Genomic DNA, 17,173 nt, shown 5'->3' with positions numbered 1-17,173 from the left:
TTATGTATTTAAGGTTAAACCAATAACAATAGATATTCTTAAGGTTGTATAAAATAGTATTTCATATCATACTACTTATTTATTATAATATTTATCACTTATTTATTATTATATTTATTACATATTTTCAGAAAGACACCCTTTATTAATACATTGAAAATTAGCGAAGCAGAATATATACAAAAAATGAAGGAATATTTTACAAGCAAACAAAGAAAGCGTTTTGAAACGTCTCCAGTTGGAAACCAGCATTATCGGCATTCATGCGATGATATGAATATTTATTCGTCGTAGAATGTTTTACTGCTTTCTAGCATTTCATATTTGCATTCCGTTTTGTTGTTTTACATTATTTTGATGTTCGTGCTATTTATCTGACGGTTTCATTGTCTACTCTTGTAAATTTTAAGTAGAGTCATTTCAGAGGAATCTTGTCATAAGAAACTAGTCGTAGTCTGTATTATGAAGTAGACCTTTTATTCATGGTTAATTCTAAATTAGTTCGTTAAACGAGTCAAATTTTCTGAACATGAGAAATTTCCAGTAGCTTATTGTATCCCAATTTTGTGAGGAATGTTTGGGAACATAATATGACAAAAAAGAAACTGAAAGATTTACTAGGGGCACACTTACAGTTAATAATTATTGTACAGTAAGATTATTATTGAAAACTAAATAAGATTATCGATAGCCGTAGCTATGTACTAAGATATGTGATTATAATATTTAATTGAGGATATTTTTTCCTACAATTACCTGACAAAGCGGGATTTGTTTCACTGATTATAGCACTCAAAGTAGCTGATTCCTGCATTTACTTACTTTGTCGCACTCCAGTATTGCAACTTAACAATACCATGGAGGAAGGAAAAACCTTGCCTAATTCAATCACCCATTTTGTGTTGTTTCATAATGGAAGTAAAGAAAAACATATGTGTGCTATTCCCGTCATATGCTAAAATCACCCAGATTGCAAAAAAAATCACCCTGATTGTATTGCCAATAAGTATATATTTGTTTTGATTTGATTGTTATTGTATTTATATTTTTTTATAAATGGTGAAATAGCGTTTGCAATCTGGATGACGTCAGAATGTGACGGGGATAGCGCACCTATGTTTTTCCTTCCACCATGGAACAACACAAAATGGGTGATTGAATTAGGCACGTAATACAGTACCGGCATGCTTGAAAACAAGTTAGTAACACTGCTTAATCGATCAGCTGGTGCAGTGTTGATTCGTCATTCCATTTGGCCATTGATACAACAAATTAGCTTTTAAACCTGTTGTTGCGCGTGAACCTAAACACAAACAATCAATTAGGCCTATGTCAGATTTTGGTTGATTATGTTTGTGAAATTTCATGCTAATTTGTAAAACAATTTCATTAAGGTCAGAATTTGCTAATTTTTGAAACTGCATCGTAAAGTCGGACCTGTGTATACAAAAACATAATTTTACTTATTATTTATGCGTTATAGGAACTGCAAGACAAATATATTGTATAACAAAAATTAGTATTGCATACGTTTTTTCTTCCGTTCTTATTCTTTTAAGGTCTTGTTGTGTCTTCCTGTTTTTATTTTTATATACCTGTCATAACTAAAACTATTTCATTTACACTATTGTGAAATCATCTGTTTTCGTTACATGTTTATAACCATCGAAAATGCATTATTACATTGTTTACTACACAAAAAGAATGTTTACTATGCAAAAGTAATGTTTACTATCCTACCTATTCTAAAAAATAATATTAGTTTCGAAATGTTGCTTGCCGTAATAAAGAAAAAGATAGTGTAACAAAAAGTGTCGTTCAAACACAAGTGAAAGTGGTTCATCACATATTCTCGATCATATTTACACTGCTTCACAAATTTTGCACTTTTAACATTATCATAAGTCTGTAATACATCACTTTCGACTCTTGTTATGAAATATACTATTGTGGTCTCAATTTCGAGAGACTATTTTGAGTTTTTTTACCTTACGAAATTCAAAAGTGCGATCATCCGTAGTCAACGTAAATATGAAGTATTGAATGACCGTAGCTCAGGAACTTACTTAATTATTACAATTTACTTTTAAACAAAAGCTTACAGTCTTTGTTGAATGAACGCACTGAACTGAAGTGATATCTTGTCAAGTCCTGTTTGCAACTTTGGCCAAATAGTTTACAAGGGTATTAGTCAAACTTGATAACTTCACCAACACCTCGCATTTACATCAAGTGTTTCACAGTATCACAGACACGTGATTAATCATTGAGGCAAAGTTTTGTACTTTGAAATACGTAATTGTAATACATGATGTAGTAGAGTGGAATTGTTTCAAAGCGAAATACAGGGGTCCCTTAATGAATATTCGTACTGTATTGACTCTTAATTGTTCTAAACATTATTTAAATAATTTTATCTACTATATGCATTAACTATGTTTTGAAATATTCTGTCAGTTTTATTATATCTGTGAATTCTTTGAAAAAATGAGATTGTCAAAATACAAGATAAACAACGATATTTAAGATCTATAATCCGGACAGATTAAATTTAAATTAGTTAAAAAACATTCCCCTATAATTGTCAGCAGGCTGTTAAGTTCTCCCATAGTAGATTGTTGATTTATAAATGTCACTTTTATATTTGTATGTTGTTCAAATTAAACGCAGGCCTTCTTGATAGTAGGTAAAGATTTATTTATATTAAACCAAAATATGATTAGTTTGGCGTACTATTATTAATTTCCTAAATCGTAGATGGGGTTGTTTCATGTCTTGTAATAGTTGATATAAGTACATCAAAGGTTTGAAGCAGACAACGCTTCACAAAACATCATCTCCCGCAGAAGTTGCACAAAGTGTTCATCTGATGTCTGCAATCACAGCAGCTGCAGCGTCTTTGTGTTGCTTCAGTTTAGATTTGCTCTTCGTTTGGCAAACGATAGCATTAATGTACACTTTAATACATTTATATAAAAATGTTTTTTATTCATAATAGAAAGTTGCTATAGTTGATAACAGCTGTTTTTCTCAAGCACTAATTTAGAGAAAGGAAAAAACGATCAGCTGATTTTTTTCTACATACACTTCTCTTTGCTCTTAATCAGTCCTTGTAATATTTCATTTCATTTCATTCATTATTTAGTATTAAGTTTTTTTGTAATGTTAACTTCTATTCATACACCTAATAATCACTCCTCAGAAAGACTGTCCTAATATTCATTTTCCTAATTTATATAATTTCATTAATATAATTAATCATTAATAATATTCATTCATAGCCTATATTTTTTACAAAACCCACAACCTAATCATTTATTAAATATGTAAGAGAATTGCAATACATCAAAATTTCTTATAATATCATTTCAAAATTAGTCCTTAAGGAATCAAAATTTAAGAAGCAGTGAAAGTGATCCAATGTGTTCAACAATGAGTGATGTGAACATTGAAATTGAGAGAGAAGGAAGCCATTGAGAAGTTGAAGTTGTTAGAAGAAGGAGTCAAAATTTTACTTAAATCAAATTCATTCATCAAGAAGACCAGTTTCAAGTTATATCACAGTAGCCTAAACCTCAAGAGGACTCAACTCAATCATTATCTTCAAAATTAAGTATAACCTTTTCTTTAAACTCTTTTAAATTTTGTACTAATTGGACTTACCTTTTGGACAACACCAAAATTAGATTTTCCATTGTTGAGATTGCGTAAGTTTAACACTTTAATTAGGCCTATTTGGACACTATTAAATTTATCAATTATTAGCATTCAAGCCAGCACGAAACCCTACCCTGAGATATATCACATCTAAATTATTTGAACCTTCAAGTTATTATTCAAATATATCTTTTATTTCAATTTAATTTCAACCCCATACACCATTGTCAATCCTTTCATTATAACGTCAAGCCTTTTCTCATTGCATGTTAATTGTTCATTTGTTTAAATAAAACACCTTTTGTAATCCATATCTTTGTTAACTTATTAACTTTAAACATTTATAGAGAGTAGGCCTAGCCTAAATGAATATTATAAGGTGAGTTTACATCCTTTACATGCCCACGACTTGTTTCATGTTTGTTTAAAATTTGTTCCTGTTAATAAAAAAAAACTGTTTTGGCTGATTAGCAATAGAAATATGAACAGAAAATATGTATTAGCTAGTTTTGCCGTTTCAGCCACTAGCACGAGTCTACTGTACAATTAATTAACCTAGCCATGAATTTAAATTTATAGTTTGCACACTTTTATTTACTTATGCAACAAGCTTTTACTTTTCTTTTTTTACTAAAATAATGTTAATTAGGAATTTTAATATTTTTAATTTTACTGGTGTATGTTATTCTGTGTATGAGTTTTGCGTTATGATGAAAGAATCATTCATAACTTGTACCTTAAGAGATTTTCTAGCAACTGATTCAAATCATTCCAATCGCTCGGCTTTACCTTACACATGAAAATTGAGTGGGTACTGGAAAATGTCCCTTGCAGTACTAATTATAAAATATACTATTAATTGAATAAATTAAACTGTTTGCGTCACGTTTTGTACTGTTTTGATCATAAAACTATCCGTTCATTTGCCGACTTAAATAACAATAAGTCACTGTGTATGTTAAATCCTTTTTAGAGTATTGGCATTGAGAGTATTGTAATATGTTTGTTGCAGTGTATGGTACAGTCGTGGTATCTAGCGTGTGATATGCACTTCTTCATGATAGGCTCTGTGTTGGTATATATACTCTGGAGATGGCCCAAGTTAGGGAAGGCACTTCTGGGGCTAAGTTTGGCCACTTCAATCGTCATCCCAGCAGCAATTACCTACTACAACAGCTACTATGGTGCCGTGCTACATTACTTCAGGTAAGATCCAATGAGGCAACTTTCATTAAACATATTTCACTTATTTATTCAGTATTTGTAATATTTCTACAATACAAACAATTTTACTAGTCCCGAAACAGCATTAACAACTGGTATGGATTTATAAATTATCTTTGTGATTCGATTACAAAGTGTAATAATATAGTTATAGTAATAATATAGTATAATATAGTTTTGTAAGATTGAATGCCATTTTTAATCGAAATACTTCTAATCCCCTTGAAAATGTAAAAAAAAATACTGTGTACAGCTTTACTTTCGGATACCAAATTTAACATTCCATCGATATGGACCGGCTGTCACATATTTTATAAAAAAGAGATAGTTCTTGGGGCTACTTTTAGATTGTACTAGTGTTTAAAGTTCTGTTTTCTGCTTTATTCTTTCAATTTTGATATATTTGACGTGATAAAACCACTTTAAAAATCATAGGTATTATTAGAGGATTTGACTATAAAAGGATGATGCCCTTTTATGTAAAAATTATCGGATAATGTCTTGTACTAGCCTCATGCAAGACCCGATGTCAGAGCAACACTACAGAGACCTCTACATCCCTAGTCACACAAGAGCTGGTCCGTATCTCGTTGGTATTATTGCTGCTTACATCTACTTACAGCTCAACCGAAGAAACTTTAAATTCTCACAGGTAATTGTTTTTCAAGTTCCCTCTTTTCTTTTCTCTCCTGATTATGGTGCCAAACATGTTTTCAATGATTTTTTACTTTCAGACTTAAATCACTTTGAATTAGCCATACTATCATGCAGGTACTCACTACCACCACGAGAAAAATCAATAACTTTGTAACGGGACCGAGCTGCTTTTAATAATTTAACTTTTAATCCTGGCAAAATAAGCAAATAATAACCTTGTAGTAGAAAATATACCACATAAAGTAGTGCAAGAACATAAGGATTAATCATCTCAAATGTTACTTCCATTAAGTAGGTTAGATAGATATTAAGAATTCTTTTAGTTTAAAACTAAAATTATATAAAATCAGCAGTTCATCGACTGGATTGTGAGAAAAGTCAGTAGCTTTTAATGCCAGACACTACTAACCAGTCCTTGGTCCTAAGTAATAAACTTAGTAACTAGCATAGCTATTAGAGGACTCAAACTGTATCCACCTTGGATAAAAAATGCTTTTGTTGCATCCCCATCTCAAATTTCTATATTTCACCACAATTTATTCTTCTAAAATAGTGTACTTGTCATAAATAAATAAAGTTAATTCACAACCCACCCGAGCAATAATGAATCGTACTCTACAACTAGACGCATTAAAAAATGAAAGTAAAAATCAACCAATCACCCTAACCAGTATTTACAGCAGGCTTTCGATTGGTAATATACACGTACCTGACGCAGCTGCAATCCCACCCTAGGCTTAAGAGGACGGAGAAAGAAATTTATGTTACAGTGCTTAATGTGATACAAGTCCAAGTCTGGATGACTATTGCGACTGTGCGACTAGCACAGCACCACTTCTCTAGAAGTTCCTGCTCGCTAGGAGCACATACTTCGCGGCTATTTCGGAGGACATTGTCCTACAACAGCCAAAGTAGGTTTCTATCCCTCTGACACATGCGCAACGCAACGACCCCTTATAAAAGTGAGATTCAGTTAGAACATATTTTAATAATTTATTCAGGATGATTTGTTTTTTTTTCCTATTAATGATGATCGTGTTGATAAGAGTATTTTTTTCTTTGCTCAATGTTAGAATTTAATAATTAACAATGACGTTACAAGAAGATAAATTCGAGTTTCACTGAATGGTAGCCAATTAAATTGAACATTACAGCAATCACAAGTTGGTAGCCACAAACACAAACTTGGCGTCTCTTGCTTCACCCTCCAACAAACTTATATCAATCATTGCGTTTGATATTCCAATCACTGCTTGTTAATTTAGTTATCTTCTTTGCGCCAGAATGCAAATAAACCAGCAATTTAATTATATTTTCAATTGGTATTATTAAATTAAAAATATTTGTGTATGTAAAAGATAGTGCATGATTGTTATACATGTTGAATAAAAAGACAAGACTTCACAATGTTATATTTTTCTAAGTAAATATACATAGATGTCCTTTTGGTTTACGTGCAATCATAGCAGGAACTTTGATTTTATGATTTTGGAAATTTGAGTTTCCCCAAAAATGGGGTATTTTGGACTCGCCTCAAAATTTATAATGTAAACCCCTTTAAGTGATGAAACCCCAAAGAAAATGTAAACCCCCTCATTTTGAAGTGTCAACGAAAACCTTAATGACGATGACGTCTACTATTACATTAATTAACACAATTTTTTTTCTTCTCTTTTTAATGTGTAGAGTTTAATACATTTGACGGGCCAACATTTTGGATAGAGACGTGATAGCGAACTCTGAATTTCACCATTCTTTTACGTTTTTAAACACTTCTAGATGAAGTGTTGCTTGAAGGAGGTTACGATTTAAAAATTTGGACTTGCCCCCAAAATCCTCTAAAAATCCCCCAAAATCCTCTCTCTAAATTCCGTGGTTTTTTTTGGTAGATCCTCAAAATTTTCAAAATAATAAAATGAACCTTCCTGCTAATTTTGCACGACCACCTAAACAAAGGATATCTCTGTATATTTACTTAGAAAAATAATAGAGGGGGGGTCTTGACTTTTTATTCACCCTGTTTAATACGTATATTACTCGTGTATAAAACGAGTGTTGTAAGAAAGAGGCCCCTTGCATTTTATAGCTAAATACTTAAATTCTTACTACATATCTTAAACTCTTAAAAGTTTCAACTTTTAACCAAATGGTAAAAAACAACTGTTCAACGCTTAAGATTTAATTTTGTATATCTGTTAATCTAGGGAGTCCTCAGATACAGAGGAAGTTATTCTTGCATAAGGCTTATTTTTGTTATTCAATAAGTAACCACCAACTTAAGTTGTACACTCAAGATGACTGGTAGATTCACCTTTTTCTCGTTTTTTTCTACTATTCAGTTTTCTGTGAAGGGGTTCTTTTGTATTTTTCAGCTTTGGCTGGACTTTTACTAAGCTATGTTTTAGTACATTCACACCTGAGGAAGAATCCAGATTTTCAAGCGTCACGAAAACTTGCTATGAGTCGTAATGGAAATATCTTCATTTATACTTCTATTCAATGTTGATTATAATCCCTTAAATAACACCACCACAACAGATCCCTTTCACACAGACTCCTGCTTGTCTCTAGAGAGCGATGGTAGGAGGATCTCTCATGGCCGGTGTCCTCCTCCTCGGCAGCATCGCTGCAGGATGGATCAGCTACGACAGGGCGAGGCCCTACATCCGCTGGGAACAGTCCCTCTACTCTGGCATACACAGGGCAGCCTGGGCCGTGGGACTTGCGTGGTACATCGTTGCAGAGGCAACAACTGGATTTGGTAGGCAACACACTGTTCGTGAAGGCTAAAATAAAAAAAATAAAACGGATTTAGATAAATGATATAAATATACTTTTGTAGAAGTTAATTTTATTGTTTCAATTTTCCTGTCATGATAAGCTCTGGAAACTTTGATTCAGTTGACAAATAGCCGGGCTTACCGAACACCGAATCTTAGTGGTGTCGTGTTAGTGATAGATAAGTGTGTCTGCTGGTATGAGGCCATTCCTCTTAAACTATCTTATCACCACAGTACTACCTGCGCCTGTGAAATGTCTTTCTTTAAAGATGTTTGTTTTGATATCGATTGATAACTAATTGAATCATGTCGATCAATTGCCAATTCTAAGCTAGTTACAAACAGATGAACTATTTATAGATATCCTGCCATAGGATGTGGATAATATATGCTACTTCACTTTGAAAACATTCCAAAGCCTGGGGAAAAAACTTAAAACACCGGTATTCATTGACTAATCTTCATTGGCTTCTAGTTAACCGCATATCTCCGGCAAAATACTTCGAACTCGGTTTATGGGTCGTGTGTTTTCATATCTTCAGCTATTTCTTCCTTATACTTCTTCTCTTACTTTCTTTCCAACTTTTCTTATTCAGATTTACTTTGGCATTCCTACCCTGCCTCGTGTGCAGTCTAGTTCATGACTTTCTATTGCATCCTACTCTTTTCGTAGGCTATGCCTTACCATTTGATCCTCCCTTAATCTCTTTATCCTTGGTTATCAAGGGTCTTCACTAGCACTGACCCTGTTTTAAGATACAGGTTGTTTGTTAGTGTCAGAGAAAGGGTCATTTTGTTCATCAAAACATAACTGCCTTCACATTAATGTCTCGAGTTAGGTGTTACTTATCTATACAGCATTCCTCTCCTCTCTGGGTACATTATACTAACTAAACTACTATTTTAGGGGTGTTCTACCTCACTGTCAAACACAGGTTCTTCACTCCGTTTGGTCGTCTTACATATTGTGTGTTCCTGGTACACACCATCCCCCAGATTTATCTTACAGCATCCGCAAGAGTTCCTGAGTACCTCTCGGTACCAAAACTGGTAACTATTGACTTTATTTCAATATTTTTCGCCTGTTAAATAAGTGTATGGAATTAAAAGGTAACACAAAAAGCAAATGTTCTGCTAGAGGAGATCTTTTCATGATAGGTTGAAGAAACCAATGTGTCTAGTACTCTATTAAAATGTTTAATACTTATGTCTTTTTGGGCAAAACAATTTTGAAAAAATATTTGTGGGGCTTACCTACAATTTAATAACGTGATTGAAAATAATATGCTGTGCTGTAAAATGAAAGTTTTTTGTTAAGTTATACCAAAGGAACTTTTGATCTTAATGAAAAATTCGCAATGTACTTAGATCCTTTGATTTTAGCGAATTTCCCTATAGGGAAGTAGCTATTACCGTAGGTCTCATGGTAAGACCTAGGCCCGGGACCGATTTACTTTTTCATTTTGATGTCCCCAGAGGCCAAAAACACCATTCGTTCAAATTTTTATATATCTATATATAGATATATATATATATATATATATATATATATATGTGTGTGTGTCCATCCGCACGATAACTTGAGTAATTTTTGTCCGATTTTGATCAAATTTGGTTTGAAGGTGTAAGGCGGGATAAACTTGAACGAGTTCGCGAACCAGCGTGATCGGACTATGGGAACGGTGGTTTATGGGGGGTTTTATGGGGTAAAAATAGGTTTTTCCCATTTTTGACCCTAAAAATACAAAATTTCACAATTTCTTTTAAAATCATTTTGTAGAGCTTAAAAAACAAATAATTTAGTATATTGAAGCGTTATTATGCGCCTAATTGTTACGGAGAAAATTCAAAAAAATTGTAATTTTAAAATTCCCATGTTATTCTTATGGAGAATAAGTCAACTGTTGTAGTTTGCTTGTTTATTAACATATTTCGATAAAATTTGAAAAATACATTAATTTATAACTAAACCACAGTACCTTTTAACATTTAACATTTAAAAAACATTTTTACCCTCCCTGTTGCAGCAAACCTAAGCACTAATTAAATTAATTCTGTATAAATAGGGAATAAATGTGATATTTTTAAGGAGACATTTAGTTTAAATCCAATCAGGCAAATGGAATTTCGCTAAGTCTGCAGGTTTGCTATGGCGGGGGTATTTTAGGTGTTTTTAGTTATTCCACTTAACTATTCCGGAGTAATCGTTGTCCCGTTTCGACATCTGCCTTATTTGTGGGAACACACTGTATATCGCTTGATTATAAACAGCACAAACCACTTTAGTGGCAGCACTAGAACAATAATGAGTAGAGGATAAGCTAGTATTCTTGAGCACTAAGTCTATAATGTTTAGACCAATTCCATAACAATTCTATATTTTAATTTGATTCACACTAACAATTATTAAAATTTTCTTTAAATTACGCAGAGTTGCATACAATGTAACGATTCTATGTTCATGAAACGTAATTTTCACAGTTTTGGGTGGTGACTGGGGACGGAGCTGCTGCCTACATTTTGGCTCTGTGGCTCAACCTGCTTTTCGAGGCACCTCTTGAGAGGTTACACAAGAAAGTTGTCAGAAGGTTTTTACAAGGTTGGTAAATTATTATAGGTTAACGATCAAAGGATCTTTGCAAAATACACTATTAGTGTCACACCAAGTAAAACACCAATAATCATTCATCCAACTTCTGTGAACCACATGGTTCGGAGGCCATTTACTGGTGATAACTATGCCGTATAGTATACACAAAGAGTACTGTCTATATGTGACTACCTTTTTCAATTGATTTCATAATAGATGAGGTTTTCCAGCGTATTCGAGGCTTTTGTGTAGAAGGCGTAACTTACCAAAAATACCCTTGGAATGAAAAATAGTTAATTTAATTTTGCACTAACAATGTGCGAGGAGTCATCTAAGAGTCGAAATAAATTACACCTAGCAAACCTCTTATGAATAAATTTACCAACAAATGTTTTCTTAATGGATTTGTTTCTGGAAAACAGTTGTTCTGGAAAGCTGTTGGATCAATAAAACACTTAGCCAAATGCAGGCATTTTTTAATACTAACTACTATTATGTTGTTTATTATTTGTTTGTATATTTGCCTTTGGCATTTTTATTGATTTACGTAAAAAAATTATTTAAGAGAACGGTCCTAACCCGGGTCTTTTTACTGTCTGATCTCCATATTTCTGTCAAAATATCACTAATTCATTAGGTCGATGAAAGATACCACTTGAAATCAAACCAGTGACCATCAGATTTGTAGACTTTTTAGACCTTTTATTTACACAGCCAATGAATATGATAGTCATTAACGTCCTATTTTTGGCACTCTTTAAATACCGCATTGGTCAAATCAATGCCTTTAATACATGTTAACGCAAGTAACAATGGAGAAGTGACATTTTGTATAATTAACTGGTCATATAGTGGTTATAAGCGCTGGGACTTGTAATTCATAGGATTAAAATTTTAGAAACAAAACTTTTAGCGGTTTTATTAACTTAAAATTATTGTTAACGTCCGTCTATTCAATACGTCAAAATAAAAATTGAAATTATTATCGTTAGTATTAATTTTTATAATTCCATAATGCAAAAGATATTCAGAAATTTTATTTTTATTATTAGTTTTGTACAGTATTTAGGTGTATTTGACAGAAAGTTTAGAGAGAAAAAGTAATTAAGCCATTGTAAAAATTAAAACCAGAAAAGAATGTTTATTCTTACAAAATAATATTATTTGTCTTACAGTGATTAGCTGTTGTTAATCCAGTATTATTTTATACAGACTAAAAGAAGACATTACCATAAAGAACTACATATATTATGAATGATTTTTATGTTATTTTTTAATGTTTACAGGAAATAAAACGAATACACCTGACGACGTTGAGTTGGCTAGAAACGGTGACCAGAATCAAGACTCAAACAGTAAACACGACGAACAAGAAACAAACAAGATTAAAAATATAATCTAACCCGGTGTTAGATTAACTTGTTGATTATGTAAATTTAGAACTACAGTTACCTGTGGGCGACTCAAGTTGTGCATAAATAATTTATCACAAACACACTATAATTAAGATCTGTTTCTGAAATGTTGATACTACGATAAGATAATTGTTTATAAGAAGTCTATTGCATTAGGGGGGGGGGGGGGGACAACAAACAAAAGATAATAATTTAAGTAAAATAACAAGTACACACTCTAGAATACTAAGCATAATGTCTTGCTAAAATAATGTTTAAATAAATGTTATAAAAAACATTTTACATTTGAATTTTTTTATTAAATTTGCATTAAATCAAGGTCGTATACGAATATTGAATAAGTTACTCTCTAAGTTTTGAAAATAATGTTTCTACTGTTAAAGTTTATTACGATTTAGTAGGCCTACTCAGCTGCTATTTGTGATGCGTTGGTAGGAATATCATTTCAAAAATATAGATTTGAACATTGACATTCGAATAACAAACATAATCTAAGCAAGTTTTAAAAGGTTTGCTGTGTTAATATTTGGTATTTTCCCTTTTTAGCGAATTTCCCTATAGGGAAGTAGCTATTACCGTAGGTCTCATGGTAAGACTTAGGCCCGGGACCGATTTACTTTTTCATTTTACTGTCCCCAGAGGCCAAAAACACCATTCGTTCAAATTTTTATATATGTATATATATATATATAGGTATATATATATATATATATATATAGATTTATATATATATATATGTGTCCGTGAACACGATAACTTGAGTAATTTTTATCCGATTTTGATGAAATTTGGTTTGAAGGTGTATGGCGGGATAAACTTGAATGAGTTCGCGATCCAGCATGATCGGACCATGGGAACAGGGTTTTATGGGGGGTTTTATGGGGTAAAAATTGGTTTTTCTCACTTCTTACCCTCAAAACACAAAATTTCCCAATTTTTCTCTAAACCTTCTTAAAGAGCTTAAAAAAACAAACAATTCAGTATATCAAAGTGTTTTTGTACGGTTATTGGTTACGGAGAAAACTTAAAAAATGGTAAATTTAAAATTCCCATGTTATTCTTATGGAGAATATTGTAAAATGTTGTAGTTTGCTTGTTTATGGATATATTTTGATCAAATTTGGCAAATTTATTTATTTCACAGTAAGCTATCAATATTTTACTAAAAACACACTACTTTATTAGTTTCCTTGTAGCAGCAAACCTAGGTACTCGTTAAACCTAATGTTATTTAAATAGATCAATTGAAAATCAATTCGGCCAAATGGAAATTCGCTTAGACGGCAGGTTTGCTGCGGCGGGGGTATTTCCTTATTGCATACTACTCTAAAGTATGTAAAGTCTGTAGTTTGTATGATGTAAAACGTCTTAAGAGTAAAATATGTTAGAGGTTTTTTAGAGGTGTGTTAGTTATAGTAGAGGTCGCACCGAGGTCGAAAACTCAACCAAAAATATGTAATCTACAAACTTTTCTATTTTCGCCCCATGTTGTAAATAAAACATGTGATTGGAATTCCATAATTTTTTTTTTCTGTATATATTTTATTGTTATTTCGTCACCAGCATGGCAACCCATAAGGCACTTGGTATTTTTTTATTTATTTTAAATAAATTTTTTTGTTTGTGTTTTGAGCCTTTTAATTTATAAAGGAATTGTACACTTCTACAGTCAAATATGTTTCTAACAATATGCGTAGATTTTCCTTGCGATGCACACGAGCTGAGAAATAAGGTTTTCAGGAAACATGCTTGCCTATTAATACATGTATATAGGATGATTTATTAGTACCCTTTTTAATTAGGTACATTAAGGCTTTGATTTTTAAATGAGACAAATGCTTTAAAGTATATTTCACCCTACCTTTCAAACTATAAATATAGCTTACATGAAAATAATAACGCCTCTTATTAGTTTCATTCAATAAACGTGAAATTTACTTACTGTTTTTTGCATCATATAAATAGTTATACACATTTCTATCGTGCTATACTAAGGCAGACTGAAATACAGCTAGCTTTTTAGAGACAGTAACCGCATTAAGAAATACTTAAGGTTTAAAAGGGCAGACGGGAGTCTATAACTAGGTTTCTTCTTCAGATAGATGGCTTAAAACTAAGTTAGCCACGATGAAAAACTGTTAGGTATTCCCCATTAGCATATGTAATGAGCTAATTTGTATCAACTTAAAGTAAATACATTTGAATGATAATTTTGGATTTAATAATACAAAAAAATAATTATAGAGAAAGTGATCCAAACGAATCAAATGTTGTGGATATCTGGGGATCGAACCCGCATTCTCGCACCGAAAGTAGTCATACTTTAAATTAAACATGTCCCAAAATAATTATCATCCACAAAGTTTAAAAATTCATCATTTTTTGGGTTTAAAATGTAATCAGTAATTCGACTTTTCGCTATTATTAATTGAAACCCTTTTGTAGTTTTAAACGCAAGAAACGTTTAAAAAGGCCAATTAATATTAGTAAAAATTATCATGCTCGTAATTGTTACATTGTGCAACTTTCGAAGGAAAGGTCTACAAGCACAGAACGTGAGTTTTACCCTGACAATATTTTAACACAATCTATCACGCTATTAACATACTTTTTTCACACAAATGCTTAAATAACTCCTAAGCATATTTTTGTTTGAGACAATTTAATTATCTTTAATGGAGATTTGGAAATGGAACTATAATGCTATAAAACTACTCATTCTAATTACATTTAGTGGATGGAAGACTATAAAAAGGTACGTAATATATACAATTAAGTTTCTTTTTTATTCTCACGCAATTTTTTAAAAGCAATTATTGGAAAAGAAATTAAGTTAAATTCTATTGTCTAACTTTAGGTTGTTGATAGTTGATGAATGGTATTAATTCATAAGCGTTTCAATTTATTTGAGATCTATTAAATACAGTACTTACAACGCGTGTGTGAAAGTTTAATCTGATTTTCAACACAATATATTTTATAATTACTAATCTAGATGGAAGGTGATTTTGTAAATATCGCTTTTTATTGGCAATTAATTAGAAAATAAGTTATTAAGCACACTGCAGAATGAAAAGGTTGTTAACCTATTCAAAATTACCCAACTAAAATCATATGGACGCGTATTAACAAGAGAATGAAATCATACTGATTGTGCAAACAAATATAATTTACTGAGTTAAGAGTTTTTAGTTTGTAAGAGATGAATGCTATAAACTGGTAAATGTTACTTTTAAAGAGATTTATAAAACAATACAAAGATTTAACGAGAGACGGGACGATTAGAGATCTAGATTGCTGTGAACGTTTATCAGAAGATAAAAGAAACCTTATTCTGGTTCAAGACTTTTCTTTTACTGTCTTTCCAATTAGACCTAAAACTAACATTACTAACAACGTCAACGTGTTTTAAAACAATAGGAAATAAAAGTTGTATCTCCATTGTATTGTTTTACTTCTGTTTATGTAGGGTAAAAGCAATTAAATGTTTCATAGTGCCAAATTGACAAAACAGTCATTATGAACTGAGGTAATGTGTTTTCTTCGTTACTATTGCTTTTGATGTAATCATAAAAAATAGTTCTGTAAAACAATTTTAGTAGTCGTACTTATGTTCGTAACATCATCATTACAGCCTTTTATTTTATTGATTTAATAATGATTAATACAAAAAATAAGAATATTTTTTTATTCAATTTAGTGTACATTATTGTATGGTGTTATTCAACAAACAAATATTTAGCATTATAAAGCATTGAATCAATTTACTAATTATAATAAAAGCTAATCATTGTGTGATTTGCTGACCATCCTGTATGTTTGTTTCTTTACTGTTGTATTACACGTACTTTACTGTTGTATTACACGTATCTAAGTATGTACACTTAAATGATATAGCATTACTACTAGTATTGTGCAATTAGACATAAACCTCAACATTCAAAGTTAAGGGTTACTTTTGACTCCAAACTGTATCGTCCCCGTAATGTGTGGTAAAAAGTAGTACAATTTTGAGCGCTGGGTTTGAATGGGTTTTAAGTTTGAAAAGTTTTTCCTGTATTTTGAAAACCATGTGGTTTAGTGCAATAACCCCTATTTACAAAAACGATCAACGATAAATGACAAACCAGAATGGTCATATTCAAATCTTGTCTAACAAAACGTTACAAAGTTGAAAATATTTCAAAATATTTCAACGTTTTAAAAGTCAAACACATTATGTTTTGTTTTACTTTTATCGTTTGTTTCATATGCAGGGTGTATTTTTTTACTCAATCCAAATAAGTACAACTACTGTGAGACTCGTTTTAACCACAAAACTAGGTTATGACAACAGTCGTTTATATGGACTTATATTGAGTATAATAAGATTTTATCTATCTCACAACTTTTTTCTTATAGAAGATTTTCCTGCAAAAAATACTGTACTACAAACTGTTGATAGCCAACACCGCTTTCAGTTATAAGTAGTTATATTTAAAAGTGGAAGCAACACACTTTGAAAACCGTATTTTTCCTTTGCTTTTTTTACTCTATCGCTCTCTTGCCCAGCAAACTTAACCGACACTTGTTCTTTATTATCTGATTCCTCTTCTTCCGAAACATCTGTGATAGCAAAAATGTAAGATTAAATTAGTCATCTACACTGAACATGATTCGAGACCTGTTCTATAAAAACAGTGAATTTTTTTGGGAAATCTGTTTATTTTATTTTATAGAACAGTAATAATGAGTACAAGGTTTAATATTGATTAACTATATTTCATTAGCTTATAAATATTAAGCGCTAGTACATTGCTAGTTATATTTTGCCAATATGTCTTGAGACAATAAAACATTTTCAATTATGA

At 31.6% G+C, this 17,173-nt stretch overlaps 1 protein-coding gene across 2 annotated transcripts in view; it reads left to right on the top strand.

The window, feature by feature from the left end:
• The window catches only part of LOC128986969 (nose resistant to fluoxetine protein 6-like), a 39,867-nt gene extending 27,405 nt beyond the window's left edge, over positions 1-12,462 (top strand). The window contains exons 8-13 of one of the 2 annotated variants that reach the window (XM_054407602.1): positions 4,670-4,863; positions 5,392-5,533; positions 8,110-8,299; positions 9,226-9,368; positions 10,800-10,917; positions 12,195-12,462. In XM_054407602.1, coding sequence (XP_054263577.1) covers positions 4,670-4,863; positions 5,392-5,533; positions 8,110-8,299; positions 9,226-9,368; positions 10,800-10,917; positions 12,195-12,310 — 903 coding nt within the window. In that variant the 3' untranslated portion in view covers positions 12,311-12,462. The remainder of the gene's footprint in view (positions 1-4,669; positions 4,864-5,391; positions 5,534-8,109; positions 8,300-9,225; positions 9,369-10,799; positions 10,918-12,194) is intronic. The other variant, XM_054407603.1, reaches the window with a different exon arrangement.
• The last annotated feature ends 4,711 nt before the right edge of the window (positions 12,463-17,173 follow it).

The sequence above is a fragment of the Macrosteles quadrilineatus genome, unplaced genomic scaffold, assembly GCF_028750875.1.
Source record: "Macrosteles quadrilineatus isolate MER2022 unplaced genomic scaffold, UCM_ALF_1.0 Scaffold_2__2_contigs__length_208266976, whole genome shotgun sequence".
Classification (NCBI taxonomy): Eukaryota; Metazoa; Arthropoda; class Insecta; order Hemiptera; family Cicadellidae; genus Macrosteles; species Macrosteles quadrilineatus.
Note: the sequence above shows the minus strand (reverse complement) of the source record. Positions and strands in the feature narration are given on the sequence as shown.